At 39.7% G+C, this 21,040-nt stretch overlaps 1 protein-coding gene and 1 non-coding gene across 2 annotated transcripts in view; one reads left to right on the top strand and one right to left on the bottom strand.

Annotated features, from left to right (window-relative positions):
* Positions 1-21,040, top strand: part of WDR70 (WD repeat domain 70) — a 283,113-nt gene that overhangs the window by 73,689 nt on the left and 188,384 nt on the right. Inside the window, exon 8 of the mRNA XM_055554926.1 lies at positions 7,670-7,823. Within this exon, the coding sequence (XP_055410901.1) occupies positions 7,670-7,823 (154 nt within the window). The remainder of the gene's footprint in view (positions 1-7,669; positions 7,824-21,040) is intronic.
* TRNAG-UCC (transfer RNA glycine (anticodon UCC)) lies at positions 10,466-10,537 on the bottom strand. Its single transcript has one exon. It is a non-coding gene; the product is annotated as a tRNA-Gly (tRNA).

Below are 21,040 nucleotides of genomic sequence, written 5' to 3'. Positions count from 1 at the left end.
ATCATGGGATTGGTGTAATGAGGGATTGGCTACTAAAAAGTAAAGTGAACTCTGGAGAATATAGGAATAGCAAATAAGAGAAGCAGCCTTACTCATAGGATGTTTAAGGAAGAGGCTTCCAGGATTGAGATTTAGATCTTATTTGAGAGGGCAAGGTTGTGGCTTACTAAATGATAAAGAAGTTTCTGTGACAGGAGTACTTGCCAGAAACTCAGTTCACCTGATCACTCTGATATAAAACTGTCTGAGGGAAGTACTGGGGAATCTACTGGGTGCTACTGTCTACTGATTGCTGTGCACTTCACAAGCCTGGTCTTGGAGCAACTGCATCAGTGGCAGGGGTTGGAGACTGGAGAAGCCATGTGTGATTTAGGAACCCACCAAGAGGAATAGACAAGCTCCAGGGAGGAAAATCCCTTTCTCCTGCAATGCCTTTCCGGCACTCTCTAAGGACAAGACTTAGCATCATGCCAACTGGCATAGGGAAAATATTTAAAGGGCCCAAATCCATTTTTGCAGAGCAAGCAGTGAAGGGTGAATTTGGAGTTGAGGGAGTAAATGAACGACTGGCACATTTGGTCAAACAAGTGACCTTATATTTTATTACTATTGATGCCTACTTACGGACTTAATTTGAATTTGGGACTCTGGTCAGAATTTTGCTGAGAACCTCATTTTTTCCCAGTATTTCAGAAAGGATGTCATGAGGCCAGCGAGACTTTTCTTTTATAGGAAGGAGGGACCCTGGGAGTAGCTTCACCTTCGCTTTTGTAGGTCCCTTTATCATGAGCATCTGGTTTGGGTACTTCAATTTCTCATCTGCTTTGATACACTGATCTTGGGGATTGTGGTGAAATTCCTGACATTGTCACATATATAACCTCAGAGCTCACTCACATCTTTGTTTGAATTATCTTTGCCATTGGAATCAGTACTCTGAATTTGTACATTAAGAATGACTTTTTGCAGAATAAATATTTCAGAAACTCTCAGCTAGCATTTCATGATTTTATGTGAAACAGCATAAATTTTGAGCAGCAGTTTCTAGTTAGTGGTGGCTGTGGCTAAAAGCAGTTTCATTGGTAAATATCTGATTTGGATTTGGTAACCAACCAGGAGGAATAACCTTACTCAGGCCTAACTAGACATACAGGAATTCTAACTTTTTGTGTATATTCTATTTTTAGAAGACATAGTTATCACAAGTTAATAGTTTTTTTAAATGAAATACCTATTTCACAGCCTTAAAATTATAGACTTAGAAAGTAAATTGGACTAAATGACCTAACGTTTTGTTAAAATTGTTTTACTGTTGAAGCTGATTTTATTTTGAGTTTGGCCTGTTAGGATAAATCAAGGAATTTAATTAATTTTCTGACAACAGAATTACATTCATAGAGGACACTATAGCTGAATACAGCTTTAAAGAAAAGGTGATCATTTTTATCTTTGATAGAGAAATTTTATATTTTGGACTTTGATTATTAATTTGATTCTCTACCTGTTTTTTAAAATTAAAATATAGTTGATTTATAATATTAGTTTCAGTTTTATTAGATAGTGATTCAATATTTTTATAGATTATATACCGTTTAAAGTTGTTATAAAGTATTGGTACTCTTCCCTGTGCTGTGCAATATATATGTAGTACATATATCCTCATATCTTATTTATTTTATAGACAGTAGTTTGTATCTCTTTATCCTCTGCCCCTATCTTGCCTGTCTCCTCATCCCTCTTCCCACTGGTAACCATGAGTTTGTTCTTTATATCTCTTAGTCTGTTGCATTATATTTATTTGTTTTATTTTTAGATTCCAAATACAAGTGATAACATATAATATTTGTCTTTCTCTGTCTGACTTATGTCAGTAAGCATAGTACCCTCTTGGTCTCTTCATGTTGTTGCAAATGGCAAAATTTTATTCTTTTTTATGGTTGAGTACTGTGCGTGTGTGTGTGTGTGTGTGTGTGTGTGTGTATACTCCAGAATTCTTTGAGAATTCTTTCTACTAGGCTTCCCTGATGGCTCAGTAGTAAAGAAACCACCTGCCAATGCAGAAGATGCAAGTTCGATCCCTGGGTTGGAAAAATCCCCAGGAGAAGGAAATGGCAACCCTCTCCAGTATTCTCATCTGGGAAATTGCATGGACAGGGGAACCTGGCAGGCTATAGTCCATGGGGTCACAAAAGACCTCATGGTTTATGTTGAGTCCATGGGGTTACATAACTTAGCAACTAAATAACACAACAATTATAAAATTTTACCTTGTCATTTAATTTATTAATAATCAGATCAGATCAGATCAGTTGCTCAGTTGTGTCCGACTCTGCGACCCCATGAATCGCAGCACGCCAGGCCTCCCTGTCCATCACCAACTCCCGGAGTTCACTCAGATTCATGTCCATTGAGTCAGTGATGCCCTCCAGCCATCTCATCCTCTGTTGTCCCCTTCTCCTCCAGCCCCCAATCCCTCCCAGCATCAGAGTCTTTTCCAATGAGTCAGCTCTTCGCATCAGGTGGCCAAAGTACTGGAGTTTCAGCTTTAGTATCATTCCTTCCAAAGAAATCCCAGGGCTGATCTCCTTCAGGATGGACTGGTTGAATCTCCTTGCAGTCCAAGGGACTCTCAAGAGTCTTCTCCAACACCACAGTTCAAAAACATCAATTCTTCGGCGCTCAGCCTTCTTCACAATCCAACTCTCACATCCATACATGACCACAGGAAAAACCATAGCCTTGACTAGACGGACCTTTGTTGGTGAAGTAATGTCTCTGCTTTTGAATATGCTATCTAGGTTGGTCATAACTTTCCTTCCAAGGAGTAAGCGTCTTTTAATTTCATGGCTGCAGTCACCATCTGTAGTGATTTTGGAGCCCAGAAAAATAAAGTCTGACACTGTTTCCACTATTTCCCCATCTATTTCCCAGGAAGTGGTGGGACCAGATGCCATGATCTTTGTTTTCTGAATGTTGAGCTTTAAGCCAACTTTTTCACTCTCCACTTTCACTTTCATCAAGAGGCTTTTGAGTTCCTCTTCACTTTCTGCCATAAGAGTGGTGTCATCTGCATATCTGAGGTTATTGATATTTCTCCCGGCAATCTTGATTCCAGTTTGTGTTTCTTCCAGTCCAGCGTTTCTCATGATGTACTCTGCATATAAGTTAAAGAAAGCCTTCTTCAGCGATCAGTGCAAAGAAATAGAGGAAAACAACAGAATGGGAAAGACTAGGGATCTTTTCAAGAAAATCAGAGACACCAAAGGAACATTTCATGCAAAGATGAGCTCAGTAAAGGACAGAAATGGTATGGACCTAACAGAAGCAGAAGATATTAAGAGATGGCAAGAATACACAGAAGAACTGTACAAAAAAGATCTTCACGACCCAGATAATCACGATGGTGTGATCACTGACCTAGAGCCAGACATCCTGGAATGTGAAGTCAAGTGGGCCTTAGAAAGCATCACTACGAACAAAGCTAGTGGAGGTGATGGAATTCCAGTTGAGCTATTCCAAATCCTGAAAGATGATGCTGTGAAAGTGCTGCACTCAATATGCCAGCAAATTTGGAAAACTCAGCAGTGGCCACAGCACTGGAAAACATCAGTTTTCATTCCAATCCCAAAGAAAGGCAATGCCAAAGAGTGCTCAAACTACTGCACAATTGCACTCATCTCACACGCTAGTAAAGTAATGCTCAAAATTCTCCAAGCCAGGCTTCAGCAATATGTGAACCGTGAACTTCCTGATGTTCAAGCTGGTTTTAGAAAAGGCAGAGGAACCAGAGATCAAATTGCCAACATCCGCTGGATCATGGAAAAAGCAAGAGAGTTCCAGAACAACATCTATTTCTGCTGTATTGACTATGCCAAAGCCTTTGACTCTGTGGATCACAATAAACTGTGGAAAATTCTCAAAGAGATGGGAATACCAGAACACCTGATCTGCCTCTTGAGAAATTTGTATGCAGGTCAGGAAGCAACAGTTAGAACTGAACGTGGAACAACAGACTAGTTCCAAATAGGAAAAGGAGTTCGTCAAGGCTGTATATTGTCACCCTGTTATTAATAATAGTTATTTAAAATTCTGTGGCTTGGCCTAGGCATTCAGTATCTGGTTCTCCCAATTTCTGTGAACCTAAATAATAATTTCTTTCCTCTCATTAACCTCTAGCTAAAATTTAGCACTTCCTTTAATTGTGAAAGTAGACAGCAAAGTCACAGGTATACCTGCAGATTTCAGATATTTTCATAACACATTACCATTGTTATAGATGCCTCCTTGGTTGCTCAGATGGTGAAGAATCTGCCTGCAGTGCAGGAGACTCGGTTTCGATCCCTGGGTGGGGAAGATCCCCTGGAGAAGGGAACAGCTACCCACTCCAGTATCCTTGCCTGGAGATTTCCACGGACAGGGGCTATAGTCCATGGGGTTGCAAAGAGTTGGACATGACTGAGCGACTAACATTTCACTTTCACTTTTATGCTCATCACTGCTTTGAAATTACAGTAGTTATTAGACCTGCCTTTAGGCATAGTTACTTGATACATTAGTCTAGAAGCTCACATATTATGTCACAAATTAAAAAAAATATTTTTATAGTTCTTTAAAAATGATTTCCATGGTGTGTGTGGTGTATTTATTTATTTATTTATTTATTTATTTTTTGTATATTATCACCCTGCTTATTTAACTTCTTTTTTTTTAAATTTAATTTTATTTTTAAACTTTACATAATTGTATTAGTTTTGCCAAATATCAAAATGAATCCGCCACAGGTATACATGTGTTCCCCATCCTGAACCCTCCTCCCTCCTCCCTCCCCATTTCCATGGTGTGTGTGGTGTATTTTTTTAAATGTGTTTAAAAAACGTGCCAAGAAGGGCCCCATAGACCTCAGACTATGAAATGGTCCAGGCACAAAAAAGTGGTTCTGTACAGTGTAGGTCAGATTGTGTCATTTCTCACCTCAAAATGCTCTGCTGGATTTCCTCTCATTTCTTCCAAAGAGAGTGAAACCAAGGTCCTTTTGGTGGCTTACATGGCTCTCTGCACCAGCCTACTTGCTGCCTTCTGACCTTGTCTCCAACTTCGGTTTTTTTGCTCTCTTTGTTACAGCCACATTGGCAATATTCCAAGTATTCTTTTGCTGCAGATCCTTTCTAGTAATTTCCTGATAATATCTACGTAACTTACTCCCTCAGTTACCTGATAGACACTTCAGTCATTTACTTCCTGACCACTCGATTTAAAACATTTATTCTTGCTCCCTTGGTACCTACTCTGCCTTCCCCACTGTTTTTCCCTGTACACTTATTGTAATTTTTCATATTTTCCATGTCAATTAGCCTAGTATTGATTTTGGGCAGGGACTTACCATAATCCTGTTGCTGGCAGGTTGGCCCTTCAGCAGTAGTTAGGTTAACTTCGAGAGCTGTTGTCCTTCCCGTGCATGACTTGCATCCCTTCCACCACCACCACCAGTTCACTTATGAGCCTACTGTATTCAGAGTAGAGTGGATGATGACAAAAGCTAGCTAATTGAACTGGCCAACTCACGTTGTCTGCATGGTTGTTCATTGCCTCTTTTAAGTTTGATGCGTTCTGGGATTAACATGTGATACAAAAAGCTTCATTTTTGATTTCTACTTTTGTTTGTCTGTCTACATGGATCATCCGCATATCTTCTTTTCACTGTCTCCTGATCTTTTCTACCTTTTACCTCTCATCTCCTGGAGAGCTTGTCTAACCAACGTAGTTGATACATTTTACTCATCCGATACAGTTAACATGCTATCATGGAGATCTGGGACCAGCATGAATTTCTTTGTATTGTCCAGGTCATCCAGGTCCCTTGGGACTATATTAAGACAGAGGACTAGAAAATTAACATAGCTCTGGTTCAAGCATGTAAATGTATGCTGCTGTTGATTTACATGTGAATGTCCAGTGCTTTTGGTCTTCCTTCCTAGTAGAGGTAGAAACACCTGCTTTGCAGGATCAGTGACTGCACAGCACTTACCTGAGAGAGCAATAACCCTGTCTTTATATGCTGCCAGATAGACCCTCCAGCTTCCCCACTATAGTCTTTAGTTGGTGATGACCATCCTCAGCCTTTCGTTTACTTTTTCCATTGTATTTACTGCTCCTAGCAATAGCTGCCTAGTTCCATAGTCCTTTCAATTAATTCTTTTCCTGTACTCTCATATGCCTGAAATATTGCACCAGCCAGTGCCTTCCCTCTCACCAACAGTTTTAGCAATGCAGTTGCACTGCTACAGCCCCTCAGGGACTAGGTACCACCAGAGAAGGGGTCCTCATTGCTAACCAGTCCATGATCGACATCACTCTAAAGTCTTCTTTTGGAATAGCTCCATAGGTCTACTTTTGATATCAACCCTCTCAGGTTTGATTCTCCCAAGACACACTTTGAAGCTTCAGGATTTGCATGTAGGAGGTTTGTTGAAGAGTGCTTCTGGAATCAGCCTCTGTGAGAGAAGTTGTGAGGAAAACAGCATTAGGAAGATGGAGGAACTGAATTGCCAGGTGGTTACAACAGCAACCTCAGCTGATTTCCACAGAGAGATCTGAAGCTGAAATAACCCTTCTGGGGTATTCCCAGTTGAACCAGAGGGCTGGGCCATTTTACCGTACATTGACCAGTCCTTAAATGTGGGCTGCTTTGGGATAGTAACATAACCTTGGATGAGGGAGTTCTCTGCAACTCAGAAAAATTCCTGAGACTTCAGTTGTAAGCCACCAGCAGGCCAAATCCTGGAAGCTGGGGAATGAGTACTTCAGTCCTGAAAGGATTGATGTGGGTGGTCACCACAGCATCCACTGTAGCCACAATGGCAGGATCACTTTCAGTGGGGTGGTGAGGGTGAAAAGGATACTCTTTGTGTGTGTATGTGTGTGTGTATGTGTATGCTCAGTTGTGTCCGACTCTTTGTGACTCATGGACTGTAGCCTGCCAGGCTTCTCTGGCCTTGGAATTTTCCAGGCAAGAATACTGGAGTGGGTTACCATTCCCTTCTCCAGGGGATCTTCCTGACCCAGGGATTGAACTCACGTCTCTTGTATCTCCTGGATTGGCAGGCCAGATTCTTTACCACTAGTGCCACCTGGGTGCTAGAGAAATAAGGGAGGAGATGAAAACTTGTTTAGATAGCTTAGCTGAGAAGGGGAGGAGAGAGAGGTTAGTCATAGGTTCCCGAGGAGACTGGAAGGGGTGGGATCCAGAATATAGGTAGTAGATATGCCTCGGGCAGGAAGAGGTTCATTTTCATCATTGTAATCAAAGAGAAGAAGCAAGAGAAGAGTTCAGAAGCAAATACATTTATAACAGTAACGAGAGCACACCAGGCAGTCCTTATATGTTTCTTCTGGAACAAATCAGGAAGAATCAAGAACTGGAGAGGGGAGTTGTTTGGGTTGAAGATTTAAAGTGAGTAGAGCCGTTTTTAATAGATTGCTGTGGAGAGTGGGAGGAGAGCTTAATAGGATAGCCACTGGTGTTGAGGGCCCTTTTGAGGTTGATGCTCCTGATTTTATAAATTGTCAATTTGTATAGTTGAATGACTTTTTTTTTTCTGACAGTGCTTAATGAATGAACGTATAAACATACTCTGTGTCTTACCAGAATTTTTTTTTTTTTTTTGCATAGCCATCAGATCAAGTCATTACAGTACAGTAACACGGGAGACATGATACTTGTCGTATCTGGAAGCTCTCAGGCCAAAGTGATTGACAGAGATGGTTTTGAAGTAATGGAATGTATAAAAGGAGACCAGTATATTGTGGATATGGCCAATACCAAAGTAAGTATGACCCAGAATATTTTAGTGAATTTAATTAATTCCATGCACATTTACTCGCAGCTTATTGTTGCTGCCATAATTTCTGCTATAAATTAATATAGTGTATTTCAAACTGCCCTCTGCTGAAGTCTACTGAAATACCTCTCAGTCCTACTGAGGGTTGCAGTCTCATGCCTTTCCTTTTGTTTATTGGCTGTTCATTGAGTGTGTCCAGTGTGTGTTAGATGGTTCAAACAGCATTCAGATATAACTTAAACATAACACTGTATGCAATTGTATTGAAATGATGGCTTGAATAGTGGTTTTTTTTCCCTTCATGTATTCCACTAGAGTTTCTCTCCACTCATCTTAAAATCACCTCCCTAAAGATTCTACCAAAGATGTTTTTTTTAGGGTGATGGTGATAAGGAAATAAAGCAGACGGTGCTCCAGATCAGCCTCTCTGTCTTACACGCAAATCGTTCTGTTTTTATCTGTTTGATTTGAAGCTTTTTTGGAATCCCAAACTTTATTTAAACAGTGAGTTTGTAGAAATGTAAGCTTTAAAAACTCTTATTTAACTTATTCTTTTTTAGTTTATGGTTACCACAGACAATTTTTCTTTAAAAATGTGAGGAAAAGATTTTTTTTTGCTAGTTTGTAAGCTCTTACTAATGATTTCAGCTGTTCAGGGCTTCTTACATTATAAAAACTAAGACTTTATCGATTTAGGTTTTAGCCAAGAAAGTTTCAAGAAGAAAGGGATCTGGTGGTTCTGTATCTGGCTATTTCTGCGGTTTCAGTTTCACACTCATGCACGCACACGCATGTGGGCTTATTTTGTGGCTCAGTGGAAAATAATCCACCTGCAGCTCAGGAGTCGCAGGAGACACAGATTCAATCCCTAGATTGGGAAGATCCCCTGGAGAAGGACATGGCAACCCCACTCTAGTATTCTTGCATGGAATATCCCAGGGACAGAGGAGCCTGGAGGGCTACAGTCCATAGTCTCACAGAGTCGGACACGACTGAGAGACTTAGCACACAGGCACACACGTAGGTGGCTCAGTGGTAAAGAATCTGCCTGCAAAGCAAGAAATGTGGGTTCTACTCCTGGGTCAAGAAGATCCCTTGAAGAAGGAAATGGCAACCAAGTCCAGTATTGTTGCCTAAAAAATCCCATGGACTGAAAGCTGGTGAGCTACATATAGTCCATGGGGTCAAAAGAGTCAGGCATGACTTAGTGACTGAACATATATATGTATATACACACACACACACACACACACACACACACATATACACACATGTATATATATATAAAAGTGTATATATATATAAAAGTGTATATATATATATATATACACATAGTACATATAGTAAGATTATTCAGAAAGTAGAGTGAAGGTGGATAAATCTATGTAGATATATAGGAAATTAAACTATTAAGTTAATTACCAATATGTGAAAAACAACTATATATTATAACTTAATACTGTAACTCTCCCAATCTTGTCTAATGTTATCTCTATTTTGATTTCAAAATCATGGTTAATACTTACTCTCTCCATTTCTCAGAAGCAAATATAATTGACTATTTATTTAGGAAATACTATTTTTAGCTTAATTGTACTCCTTGACTTGAGTGATGGGTTTTAGAAATGCAAGTATTATTATTTGAAGGGAGCAGATTTCATGGGACACTTTTTCTTAACTTTTAAAACTTTTTTCTGATTCGAAGAGTAATTAATAACTTGTGGCTTTACTGGAAAGTTCAACCAATAGAGCATTAAAAGAAACTATTAAATATATCTGATCTGTTATGATAAAATATTATGTACTTCAAATATAAACAGACCTTTCTAATTATGTTATTAAATTGTTATATTGTTAGATTTTTATCTCTTTATATCTTTATGTGAATGTATGTATTTTTTGGGGGGTATACTTCTAGTGGTGTATGTGTGTATATATATATATGTGTATATATATATATTTATGTTACATACTACATTACAGGGAGAATATTTATATTTATACCTTTAAAAACTAGTTTATGGAGTTTTTAACAGTAATTTTTATTGACTGTTACAAATTTGAAAAGGAAAAATTACTCATAATTTTATAACCCAAATATAATCACAATTAAGATTTCAGTTTTTGTTTACCTTTTTTCCTTTATGCATCTGAGAAACATTTTTTTCTGATCACACGAGAACCTTTACATAAGGTATTGTTTGGATCTAGTTGAGTGGAATGTGAGGCCTCAGAGTGGGAGTGAGGGGCAGGGGGCCTCCTTCAGCCAGAGAGATTCCAGTTTTGTCTGTTTTCTGTATTGAAGCTCTTTATAAGATATTCTTTGAAAATCAGGTTCTGTTGTTTCTTTAAAATATGAAGATCACTGATCTCGAGTTCATGGGATTTATTGCTTATATTATCTGAGAAAATGGGACATTATTTCTTCAGGTTTAAATCACTAGGAAGGTAGGACAAGAATAAACAAGAATCAACCCTTAAACCATTCAAAAGCATACCTTAAAAACTGTAGATATATTGTCATCTAAACTCATTTATTCTAAACCAGAATTTTAGTATATTACTTTCAGTCGGAGAGTGTTTTTCTTTTCTTTTTTCTTGGCCCCCCACAGCATGTGGGATATTACTTCTCTGACTAGGGATTGAACCCAGGCCTCTGCAGAGGAAGTGCAGAGTCTTAACCACTGGACCACCAGGGAAGTCCCAGAGAATGTTTTTCTCTATTCTTTTAAACTCGTAGACCCATACTTTACCTTCAGCCATTTAAAACGGTTCTGTGCCATTTATTTCATAATTACTTGGCTAAAGTGGGAGAGGACAGGCTCAGGGGACCCTATAACACTTGGACATTTTACTGGGCCATTTCTCTACGATTGTACTTTAATTATGGAGATTAGAAGTTTTATAAGGAATTTTGGAGAAAAGGTACTTTCAAATGCTCTGTTTATGTTTGAATAGTACATGTAGTTATTCTGATATAAAACCTCTCCAAAAAATTGCCCTTATTATTTGGAAATGAAATATTTTAGTCATGTCTTTTTAATGGTAAATATTGTTTCTTAGGAGTAAAATATTATAAACTTGTGAATTTTAGGTATATTTTTATTTCCTCAAGCAGTTGTAACTGGTGGTTTTAACTGCAAGTATAACTCTAAAAAATGAATTCATTTAAAATACATTGTGTTTCTTTCCAAATTCTGAATATTTACAGAGCTTTTTCTCTAATAGAAACTCCATAACACTGGTTTCTATCCTTTTGACATATCCCCATCATTTCGGGGGTACTTTCTTACGTTCTGGCACAACAAAATGTTCCTGGCTCACCTTGTACTATTCTGTTACGATTTTTCTAGCATTCCATGGCTCTCTTGAACTGAAAATTCTATTTACAAATCAAGATCTAGGGCACTGCTTATGTTCATTGTTCAGTTCAGTTCAGTCACTCAGTTGTGTCCGACTCTTTGCAACCCCATGAATCGCAGCACGCCAGGCCTCCCTGTCCATCACCAACTCCCAGAGATTACCCAGACTCACGTCCATCGAGTCAGTGATGCCATCCAGCCATCTCATCCTCTGTCGTCCCCTTCTCCTCCTGCCCCCAATCCCTCCCAGCATCAGAGTCTTTTCCAATGAGTCAACTCTTTGCATGAGGTGGCCAAAGTACTGGAGTTTCAGCTTTAGCATCATTCCTTCCAAAGAAATCCCAGGGCTGATCTCCTTCAGAATGGACTGGTTGGATCTCCTTGCAGTCCAAGGGACTCTCAAGAGTCTTCTCCAACACCACAGTTCAAAAACATCAATTCTTCGGCGCTCAGCCTTCTTCACAGTCCAACTCTCACATCCATTCACGACCACTGGGAAAACCATAGCCTTGGATAGACGAACCTTTGTTGGCAAAGTAATGTCTCTGCTTTTGAATATGCTGTTAAGGTTGGTCATAACTTTCCTTCCAAGGAGTACGCGTCTTTTAATTTCATGACTGCAGTCACCATCTGCAGTGATTTTGGAGCCCCCAAAAATAAAGTCTGACACTGTTTCCACTGTTTCCCCATCTATTTCCCATGAAGTGATGGGACCGGATGCCATGATCTTCGTTTTCTGAATGTTGAGCTTTAAGCCAACTTTTTCACTCTCCACTTTCACTATCATCAAGAGGCTTTTGAGTTCCTCTTCACTTTCTGCCATAAGGGTGGTGTCATCTGCATATCTGAGGTTATTGATATTTCTCCTGGCAATCTTGATTCCAGCTGTGTTTCTTCCAGTCCAGAGTTTCTCATGATGTACTCTGCATAGAAGTTAAATAAGTAGGGTGACAATATACAGCCTTGACGTACTCCTTTTCCTATTTGGAACCAGTCTGTTATTCCATGTTGCTGAGGTGTCAATCTTCTAGACTGTTTCAGAAGACAGAGTTGGGGCTGGAGGGATAAACCAACCAACCAAAAAGTATTAAAAAAATCATGAGTTCACTGTGATACACCCAATTTGAATCCAGCTTCCTAGCCTTTCCCCATTGAGTATTTGTATTTCACTTCTCCAGTGAAAAACTTGTCCTCTAGCATCACCAGCATTTACTCATTTGTTCAAAGTCCATATAGTCAAAGCTATGGTTTTTCCTAGGCATGTACAGATGTGAGAGTTAGACCATAATGAATGCTGAGTGCTGAAGAATTGATGCTTTTGAGTTATGGTGCTGGGGAAGACTTTTGAGAGTCCCTTGGACAAGAAGGAGGTCAAATCAGTCAGTCCTAAAGGAAATCAACTGTGAATAGTCATTGGAAGGACTGATGGTGAAGCTGAAGCTCTGATTCTTTGGCCACCTGATGTGAAGAGCTGACTCATTAGAAAAGATCCTGATGCTGGGAAAGATTGAGGGCAGGAGGAGGAGGAGGCGACAGAGGAGATGGTTGGATGGCGTCATCGATCGACACAGTGGACATGAGTTTGAGCAGACTCTGGGAGATAGTGAAGGACAGGGAAGCCTGGCGTGCTGCTAGTCCATGGGGTCTCAAAGAGTTGGACGTGACTTAGTGACTGAACAACAACCTCCTATAGGACATAGAAAGTAATTTCAAAATTGCTACATAATAGTCCCTATAGGGAGACTTCTGATGTGGCACCCAAGATTCCCTGCCCCTCTCCTTGATTGTGGATGTGACCCATGAGTATAATGAGATCCTTCTGCAATTAGATTATATTGTCTTCACAGTTAACTTTAAGAAAGAAAGATTATCCTCAGTGGATCCTGCCTAATCAGATGAGCCCTTAAAAGGGATTGATCTCTTCCTGGCAAAAAAGATTTTAAAATTTGAGGGATTTAACTCGAGAGGGATTCTCTTTTCCGGCTTTGAATATGCAAGCAGAACCTGAATGATGAAGTTGGATAGATAGCTATAGCCAAGGAGATCTCCAGCCAAAATGTTGAAAGTACTGCCTTGTTTTTTCTTGCTACTTATAGTAAAAGATGAGAACAAAATGTAAATTGAGAAAAGTCTTATTAAACAGAAACGAGTACTAGATGATTGAGTGAATTTTGAGTCTATCCATATGGCAAAGAATGTTAAAGTGAAGAAATTGCTTCTGAAAGTGTGACACAGATAAAAAGCCCAGGGTGTGCTGTATAACCTTTTGCTAAAACTTCAGAAAGATCAAAAAGTCAGAATATTCAGTTACACTAAAGGCTCCTTCAAGAAATGAAGCATGTGCCTCACAGATTTTATTTTCACAATCAAACCAGTTGACTTCTAGGAAGCTTAAGGATTTTATTTCTTAGCTGTTTCAGCAAGAGATATATATCAAGAAGGGATTTCCCACCCCCCTATTGTTTTTTTAAAAAATTTTTATTGGAGTAGAGTTGATTTACAATGTTCTGTTTCAGGTATACAGCAAAGTGAATCAGTTATACATATACATGTATCCAACTCTTTTTTAGTTTCTTTCCCCATATAGTCCATTACAGAGTATTGAGTGGAGTTCCCTGTGCTGTATAAGTAGGTCCTTATTAGTAAATCTCTTGTATATATAGTAGGGTGTATATGTCAAGAAGGGACTGTTTTGCAAAGGTTTTTGGGAGTGGCTTTGTCTAATTCAGGTTCAAGAAGAGAAGTTTCACGTTTGTTGGCTTTGAAGGTGGAGGAATCCATGTAGCGAGGAAGGCACATGGCTTCTAGATGCTGTGAGCAGCTCCCAGATGACAGAGGCAATGAAATAGGCATCTTAGTCCTGCCACCACAGGAAGTTGGGTTCTGCCAGCAGCCTGAGTGAGCTTGGAAATGAATGTTTCCCTTGAGCTTCCACAAAGGAATGTGGCCCTCCGAACATCCTGATTTCAGTCTCTGAGACCCCAAGCAGAAAATTCAACCTTCTGGATTGTGACTGGCCTTCTGACCTCCCAAACTGTTAGCTAATAAACTAAGAGTTGTTTTAAGCCCCTAAATTTGTGGTAATTTGTTACACAGAAATAGGAAAGTAATACAGTCTTGCAAATACCAAACATACTAGGTAATAATGAAAGTCCCCAAGGAGGTGGTAGAGTGGGAGATCAAACATAAGAGCAAGACTTAGCTTTGAGTGGGAGGAGGAAATTTATTTACATTGGAAATAGAGGAATGCGATTGGGCTCATATGCAGGTACGATTACAAGTGGTTGGCCTTAGATAAGAAGTTGAAGGTGTCACCATGTAGCCACTGAATCGTTTCCTAGTTTTGTGTTGGGAAATGTTGGAGTGAGACCTTATGTAGAATAGTAGAGGCTTAGAATAGATATTGATAGTGTGAGAGAAAAATTGTTAAGACTTGTGGGAGCATTCAGGGTTACAAAATCTTAAGTTATAAGAGAGAGTCTTTGGCATATTCATATGATATTCTTGGGCTTCCCTTGTGGCTCAGCTGGTAAAGAATCTGCCTGCAATGCAGGAGACCTGGGTTCAATCCCTGGGTTGGGAAGATCCCCTGGAGAGGGAAAAGGCTACCTACTCCAGTATTCTTGCCTGGAGAATTCCATGGACTGTATAGTCCATGGGATCACAAAGAGTCGGACACAACCTTTTTTTAAGGCTTCTCTGGTGGCTCAGACAGTAAAGAATCTGCCTGCAATGCAGGAGACCCAGGTTCGATCCCTGGGTAGGGAAGATCCCCTGGAGAAGGAAATGGAAACCCACTCCAGTATTCTTGCCTGCAGAATTCCATGGGCAAAGGAGCCTGGTGGGTTGCAGTCCATGGGGTCACAAAGAGCTGGACATGACTGAGTGACTTAGTATGTGCGCATGCTATGATCCTCTTGAGTCTGTTCAGGAGCCTGAGGTGTTTGAAGGGAATACAATGCTGAGGAAGAGGGATTTATTCCAGAATAAAAGTTGTTCATTATAAGTACAGCAAAAGGACACTCAGGTTTATGTTGAGTGATTGGTGGAAATTCAGGATGTTGAAAAGAACATTCGTGATTCCAGAAAAGGAACCATCTGTGGACAGAGTTAGCTATAGTTGGAGCTACTGCAGTATGTTATAGACGAGGTCATTGGAGTTGAGCTGATCAAAGGAGAATGAATCTATCTCTTTGGTATCTTCAAATGTATTTTTAAATTGCTCAGTAGTTAGAAAGATTTGAATTTCAGAGTCCTTGATTCATAGAAGGGAATGACTAAGAGTGTGATGGATTACACAGGGTTCGGCAGACCGCAATCCGTGGTCCAAATCCAGCCTGCACTGTTTCTGTAAATAAAAGTTTTACTGGAACACAGCCATGCCTCTTCATTTATTGTTGTCTGTGATTGCTTTTGTGCTTACAGTGGTAGAGTTTGAGTAGTTCCCTCAAAGACCATGTGACCCAGAAAGCCTAAAATAGTTACTATCTATTCCATCCTAAAGGATTTCAATCTTGAATATTCATTGGAAAGAGTGTTGAAGCTGAAGCTCCAATACTTCGGCCACCTGATGCGAAGAGCCGACTCATTAGAAAAGACCCTGATGCTGGGAAAGATTGAAGGCAGGAGGAAAAGGGGATGACAGAGGACGAGATGGTTGGATGGCATCACCAACTCAATGAACATGAGTTTGAGCAAGCTCTGGGAGAAGGTGAACAACAGGGAAGGCTGGTGTGTTGCAGGCCATGGGGTCGCAAAGAGTTGGGTATGACTGAGTGAATGAAAAACAAGTCCATTAGAGAAGAAGGTTGCCAACCCCCAAAATTAGGCTATGAACATTTTCTCCAGCAAAATATACCGACACAAAATTTTGTTGACAATTTTAGGAAGTTTGAAGATTCCTGAAGTCATGAATGGACTCCAGTTAAGAAGAACTTTTGGATTAAAGCTGATAGTATATTCCCTGAGGCATTTCCTCTTGTCATAGGAGTTGCCTCTGCTAGTTAACTCACTATGCCAAAAACATGGGTACTTTTCATTTTATGGGTCACAGAGCCTCACCTCATTCAGTGACTGCAAATGGCACGGTGGTGGGGCAGCGGTCACAGCTTTCGTCACGAGGCTGCCACAGGGGTACGGATTGATAACTGTAGATCAGCACACCTCTGTGCACGGGAGTGCATGAGTGCATGTGAATTAGAGGAAACCAGTAGTGGTCATGGCTTGATAACGTCCTCTCTGTATGCACAGTCTAGCAGATTATGAGAAGTAAATAGATGCTTCATTCTTTCTACCAGGCTCTTTCCAGACTGTTAAATAAAGGAAGGAAATTTTTTCCCCCTAGGAGTGCCTATGTTTAGATAAAGGAGAAAGAGAGAAAACCTAGTTTATTTGATGAAAAAGTGTTTTAGTCACTGACTGTTCTTTAATAGGTGTCACTTAAAATTTTTTTTCCACTAATGTGAGCCATGATACTGAATCTGTTTAGATTCATTTAAGAATCCTCAGTTGAACTTCATTTTCTATTATGACTAATTTTGGTCACTGTTTTAACACAAGGGTACTTAACATTCCCATTGCCTTTGTCATACTCTTGTCTTTACAAACAAGAAACAGCATTCATAGTCTTTTAGTATTTCTTCAGTTAGCTTACTATTTGTGTTCATATTCTGTGTACTCAACAACTAAGGTGCTTGTGTTTTATGTGAATGTCCTCTGTAGTAGGGATCATCTTCTTTTGGTCCTGTTAGAAGTATACTTTATATTTCTAGATGCTATTTCAACTCTAATCAATAAGTATCAGTAAAAGACCTCTCTTCTGGAGCCTGCCTTCAAGACCTGCATAGGCTGGGTTTCTGTTAGGACAAAGCATAGGAAGTGAGATTCCAAACTGGAGGAGATATAGATAGAGAGATAGTTAGCTGATTGGCATTGATGTATGGCAGAGAACACCACAGCAGAGAACACCACCACACCAAAGCAATTATCCTCCAATTAAAAAAAAAGCCACCCTCCAAAAGCTATACTGCAAAAAAAGAAAAAAGAACTGGACTGAGTTATGCCCATTGTGCTGAGAAGCAGTGACTCCTGAGTCTGGGAGTAGAAGAAGATGGTAAACTAGGAACTGACTGGGATGTAAGCCCACTACACATTAGATTAAGGGTCCAGGAAGAGATGTCAGTGGAAGTGGAGCTGAATTACACTGAGAGGGAGAATAAAAGTGTGAAGTAGTGTGCAAGATTGAGGAAGCCAAGGCAGTTTAGGATCGAAGTCCCTGAACGCAGGGCATGTCTCATGAATATTGAGGTGTTCCTTTTGTTGCAAATGACGAGCTATTTTCTGGGGCCAGAGGTTAACTAGATCAGATACTTATTTACTGCTTGGCACTAGAAGTTCTTTTTTTTTTCCCTTAAATAAGACAGACAAATTTCTGTTTTGGAAAGAGATGAATAGGATCTCTGACAATTCTACAGATTTTAATCTATTATCAGGCAGTTTAATTACTATCTTTTAGTACCTTAGATGCACAGGGTCAGATGGTAAAGAATCCACCTGCAATGTGGGAGACCTGTGTTCGACCCCTGGGTTGGGAAGATCCTCTGGAGAAGGGAATGCCAATGCACTCCAGTATTCTTGCTTGAAGAATTCCATGGACAGGGAGCCTGGCAGGCTACAGTCCATCGGTTCGCAAAGAGTCGGACAGTGAGTGACTAACACACACTTCAACACTAGCTCATTTATCTGTTCATGCCACCCCACCATCATGTGATTCATAACTGGTGGTCAGTTCTCAATTCTCCTAACACTGTAACTCTCAGCAGTGTTTGACACAGTTGATTATTCTCTCCTTCTTGAAACATTTTCTTTACTTCCTTCTTTCCCTCTCACTGAACATCTGTCCCATTGATAAAACATGTTTTGCCAACAAAGCTTTATGAATAAAGCTGCTACTAACATTAACATGTAATTAATTTTGAAAAATGGAAAAGTGTGAGTCTTCCAACTTTGTTCTTTCTTTTTATGATTATCCTTGAGTTAAAATTTCTTGAAATAGTAAACAATAAGAATTAAAATAAGAATAAAATAATAGTAAAAATATTCTTGAAATAATAAGATAATTCTTGAAATTTTTTATTCTTTTAAAAAGTTTCCAAATGAATTAAATGACCAATTTTTCACTTTGTGGTAGCATTTTATTTTTTTTAAGAATTAAAACAGTTTGGCCATGCTGTGAGGCTTGTGGGATCTCGTTTCCCCGACTAGGGATCACACCTGGCCTCTGGCAGTGAAAGTGCCAACTCCTAACTGCTGGGCTGCCAGGAAATGCCCCCTGTAGCATTTCTTTTTAAGCAGGTCTACTGGTGACAAGTTCTCTTGGTTTTCTTTCATCGTAGGATGTCTCTATTTCACCTTTGCTTCTAAAGTACATTTTCTGTACATTTAACTTGTCAATAACCCCAGATATGCAGATGACACCACCTTTATGGCAGAAAGTGAAGAAGAACTAAAGAGCCTCTTAATGAAAGTGAAAGAGGAGAGTGAAAAAGCTGGCTTAAAACTCAACATTCAGGAAACTAAGATCATGGCATCCGGTCCCATCATTTCATGGCAATGGGTGGGGAAACAATGGAAACAGTGACAGACTTTATTTTCTTGGGCTCCAAAATCGCTGCAGATGGTGACTGCAGCCATGAAATTCAGACACTTGCTCCTTGGAAGAAAACTTATGACCAACCTAGATAGCATATTAAAAAGCAGAGACATTACTTTGCCAACAAATGTCCGTCTAGTTAAAGCTATAGTTTTTCTAGTAGTCATGTATGGATATGAGAATTGGACCATAAAGAAGGCTCAATGCCAAAGAATTGATGCTTTTGGACTGTGATGTTAAAGAAGACTCTTGAGAGTCCCCTGGACTGCAAAGAGATCCAACCAGTCCATCCTAAAGGAAATCAATCCTGACTATTCATTGGAAGGACTGATGCTGAAGCTGAAACTGTAATACTTTGGCCACCTGATGTGAAGAGCTTCTTTGACTTATTAGAAAATACCCTAATGCTGGGAAAGATTGAAGGCAGGAGGAGAAGGGGACGACAGAAAGGTGTTTGGATGGCATCACCAACTCGATGAACATTAGTTGAGCAAGCTCCGGGAGATGGTGAAAGACGGAAGCCTGGCGTGCTTCAGTCCACGGGGTCGGAAGAGTCGGACATGACTGGGCAACTGAACAATAACAACAGTTTTTCTCTTAGTACTTTAAAAATGTCTTTCATTAAAAATTTTTGTTGTTAGTTTGTTTTGTTTGGCTTTCACTTTGATTCTTAAATCTGTATGGTTACCTTTTTCACCACACTTTGGAAATTTTTAGCCATTATTTCTTCAAATATTTTTCTGCATCTATGAGTCTTATATAACAGGAATACTAAATCTTTTGATATAGTCTCAAACATCTTTATGATTCTGCTCATTTTCTCCCTATTTTTTTTTTCTTCTATTGTTTGGATTGAATTATCTGTCTTCAAGTTCACTGACTCTAATGTATCCTATAATGTATCCATTCTACTGTTGAGCCCTTCTAGTGAATTTTAAACTTCCATTATTGTATTTTTCAGTACAAATTTCCATTCTTAAAAAGTAGTTAGTTTTTCTTTGTTGAGCATGTCTGTCTTTGTCTTTGTTTCAAAACTGTCTGCTTGCCCGTTTTGTATCATGATTATAAATACTGATTTAAAGTATTTTTCTGAGAATTCTGACTTTTGGGTCATCTTGTGGTTGGCACATTTCATCTTATTTCCTGGGGTTTCCCAGGTGACACTAGTGGAAAAGAACTAGCCAGTTCAGGAGACATAAGTGACATGGGTTTGATCCCTGGGTCGGGAAAATACCCTGGAACGGGCATGGCAGCCCAGGCCAGTGTTCTTGCCTGGAGGATCCCCAGGGACAGAAGAGCCTGGAGGGCTACAGTCCAAAGGGTATCAAAGAGTCAGACGTGACTGAAGTGACTTAGTGTGTCTTACTCCTTGAGGGCTTGTTAGGTTTTCCTGATTTTTTGTATGTTTAATTTTGGATTGTATTCTTGACACTTTGAATATTGTGTTATGAGATGCAGGCTCCTGTCTAAAACTTCTGGAGAATGCTAGAAGTTTTCTTTTTTTTTGCTTATGTGAATATGTGGTTTCTTTTTAGCTGACAGTCAACCTGATTAGTTTTAGACTGTACGCCCTGACCTGCCTTATGTTAGCTGTTTTTACTTCCGATATAAGTTTAATTTCCAAAGTCTTTATGCCTGGTTTGTCTCGTGTGCATGTTACCCAGGAGATGATGTGGAACCTCGGTGGTAGTCTGCGGTGTTTTGAGATCTCAGTGCTTTTCTTAAGTTACTTCTGACAGGTTTCACATATTACACATATGAGCTCACCTCAGCAGTGAGCTCAGTACTGTTTATACAGATTTAAATGATATTTTTGTTCTAGCTTTCTTACTTCTTAAGCCCTTAATTTCCTCTTTGCCCTCTGTTGTCAGAGGTTTATTGTTCTGATGTTCTTGCTGGAAAACCAGAAGCTTACTCTTTTTATGTTGTGTAGTAGTTCCTGTAACTGGGTATGCCTCTAGGCAAAGCTGGAGTGGGAACACAGCAGTGGGACACAGCAGCTGCGTCTGTGAGTTGGTGGGAAAGGGAATGCTGCTACTCCATGCTGGCATTAATCCCAATGTAAAGCATAGACTATCAGAAATACTGTCCTACAAATGCTGCTGTGTGGCGAGAAGCCTTAGGTGATGGATCAGCTTAGTCGCTAACGTTAGCCTGGTAGAGGCATGGAACGTCAAGTGTTCCACCTC

Source organism: Bubalus kerabau, chromosome 18, assembly GCF_029407905.1.
Source record: "Bubalus kerabau isolate K-KA32 ecotype Philippines breed swamp buffalo chromosome 18, PCC_UOA_SB_1v2, whole genome shotgun sequence".
Classification (NCBI taxonomy): Eukaryota; Metazoa; Chordata; class Mammalia; order Artiodactyla; family Bovidae; genus Bubalus; species Bubalus kerabau.
This window is presented reverse-complemented; position numbering and strand designations above follow the sequence as displayed.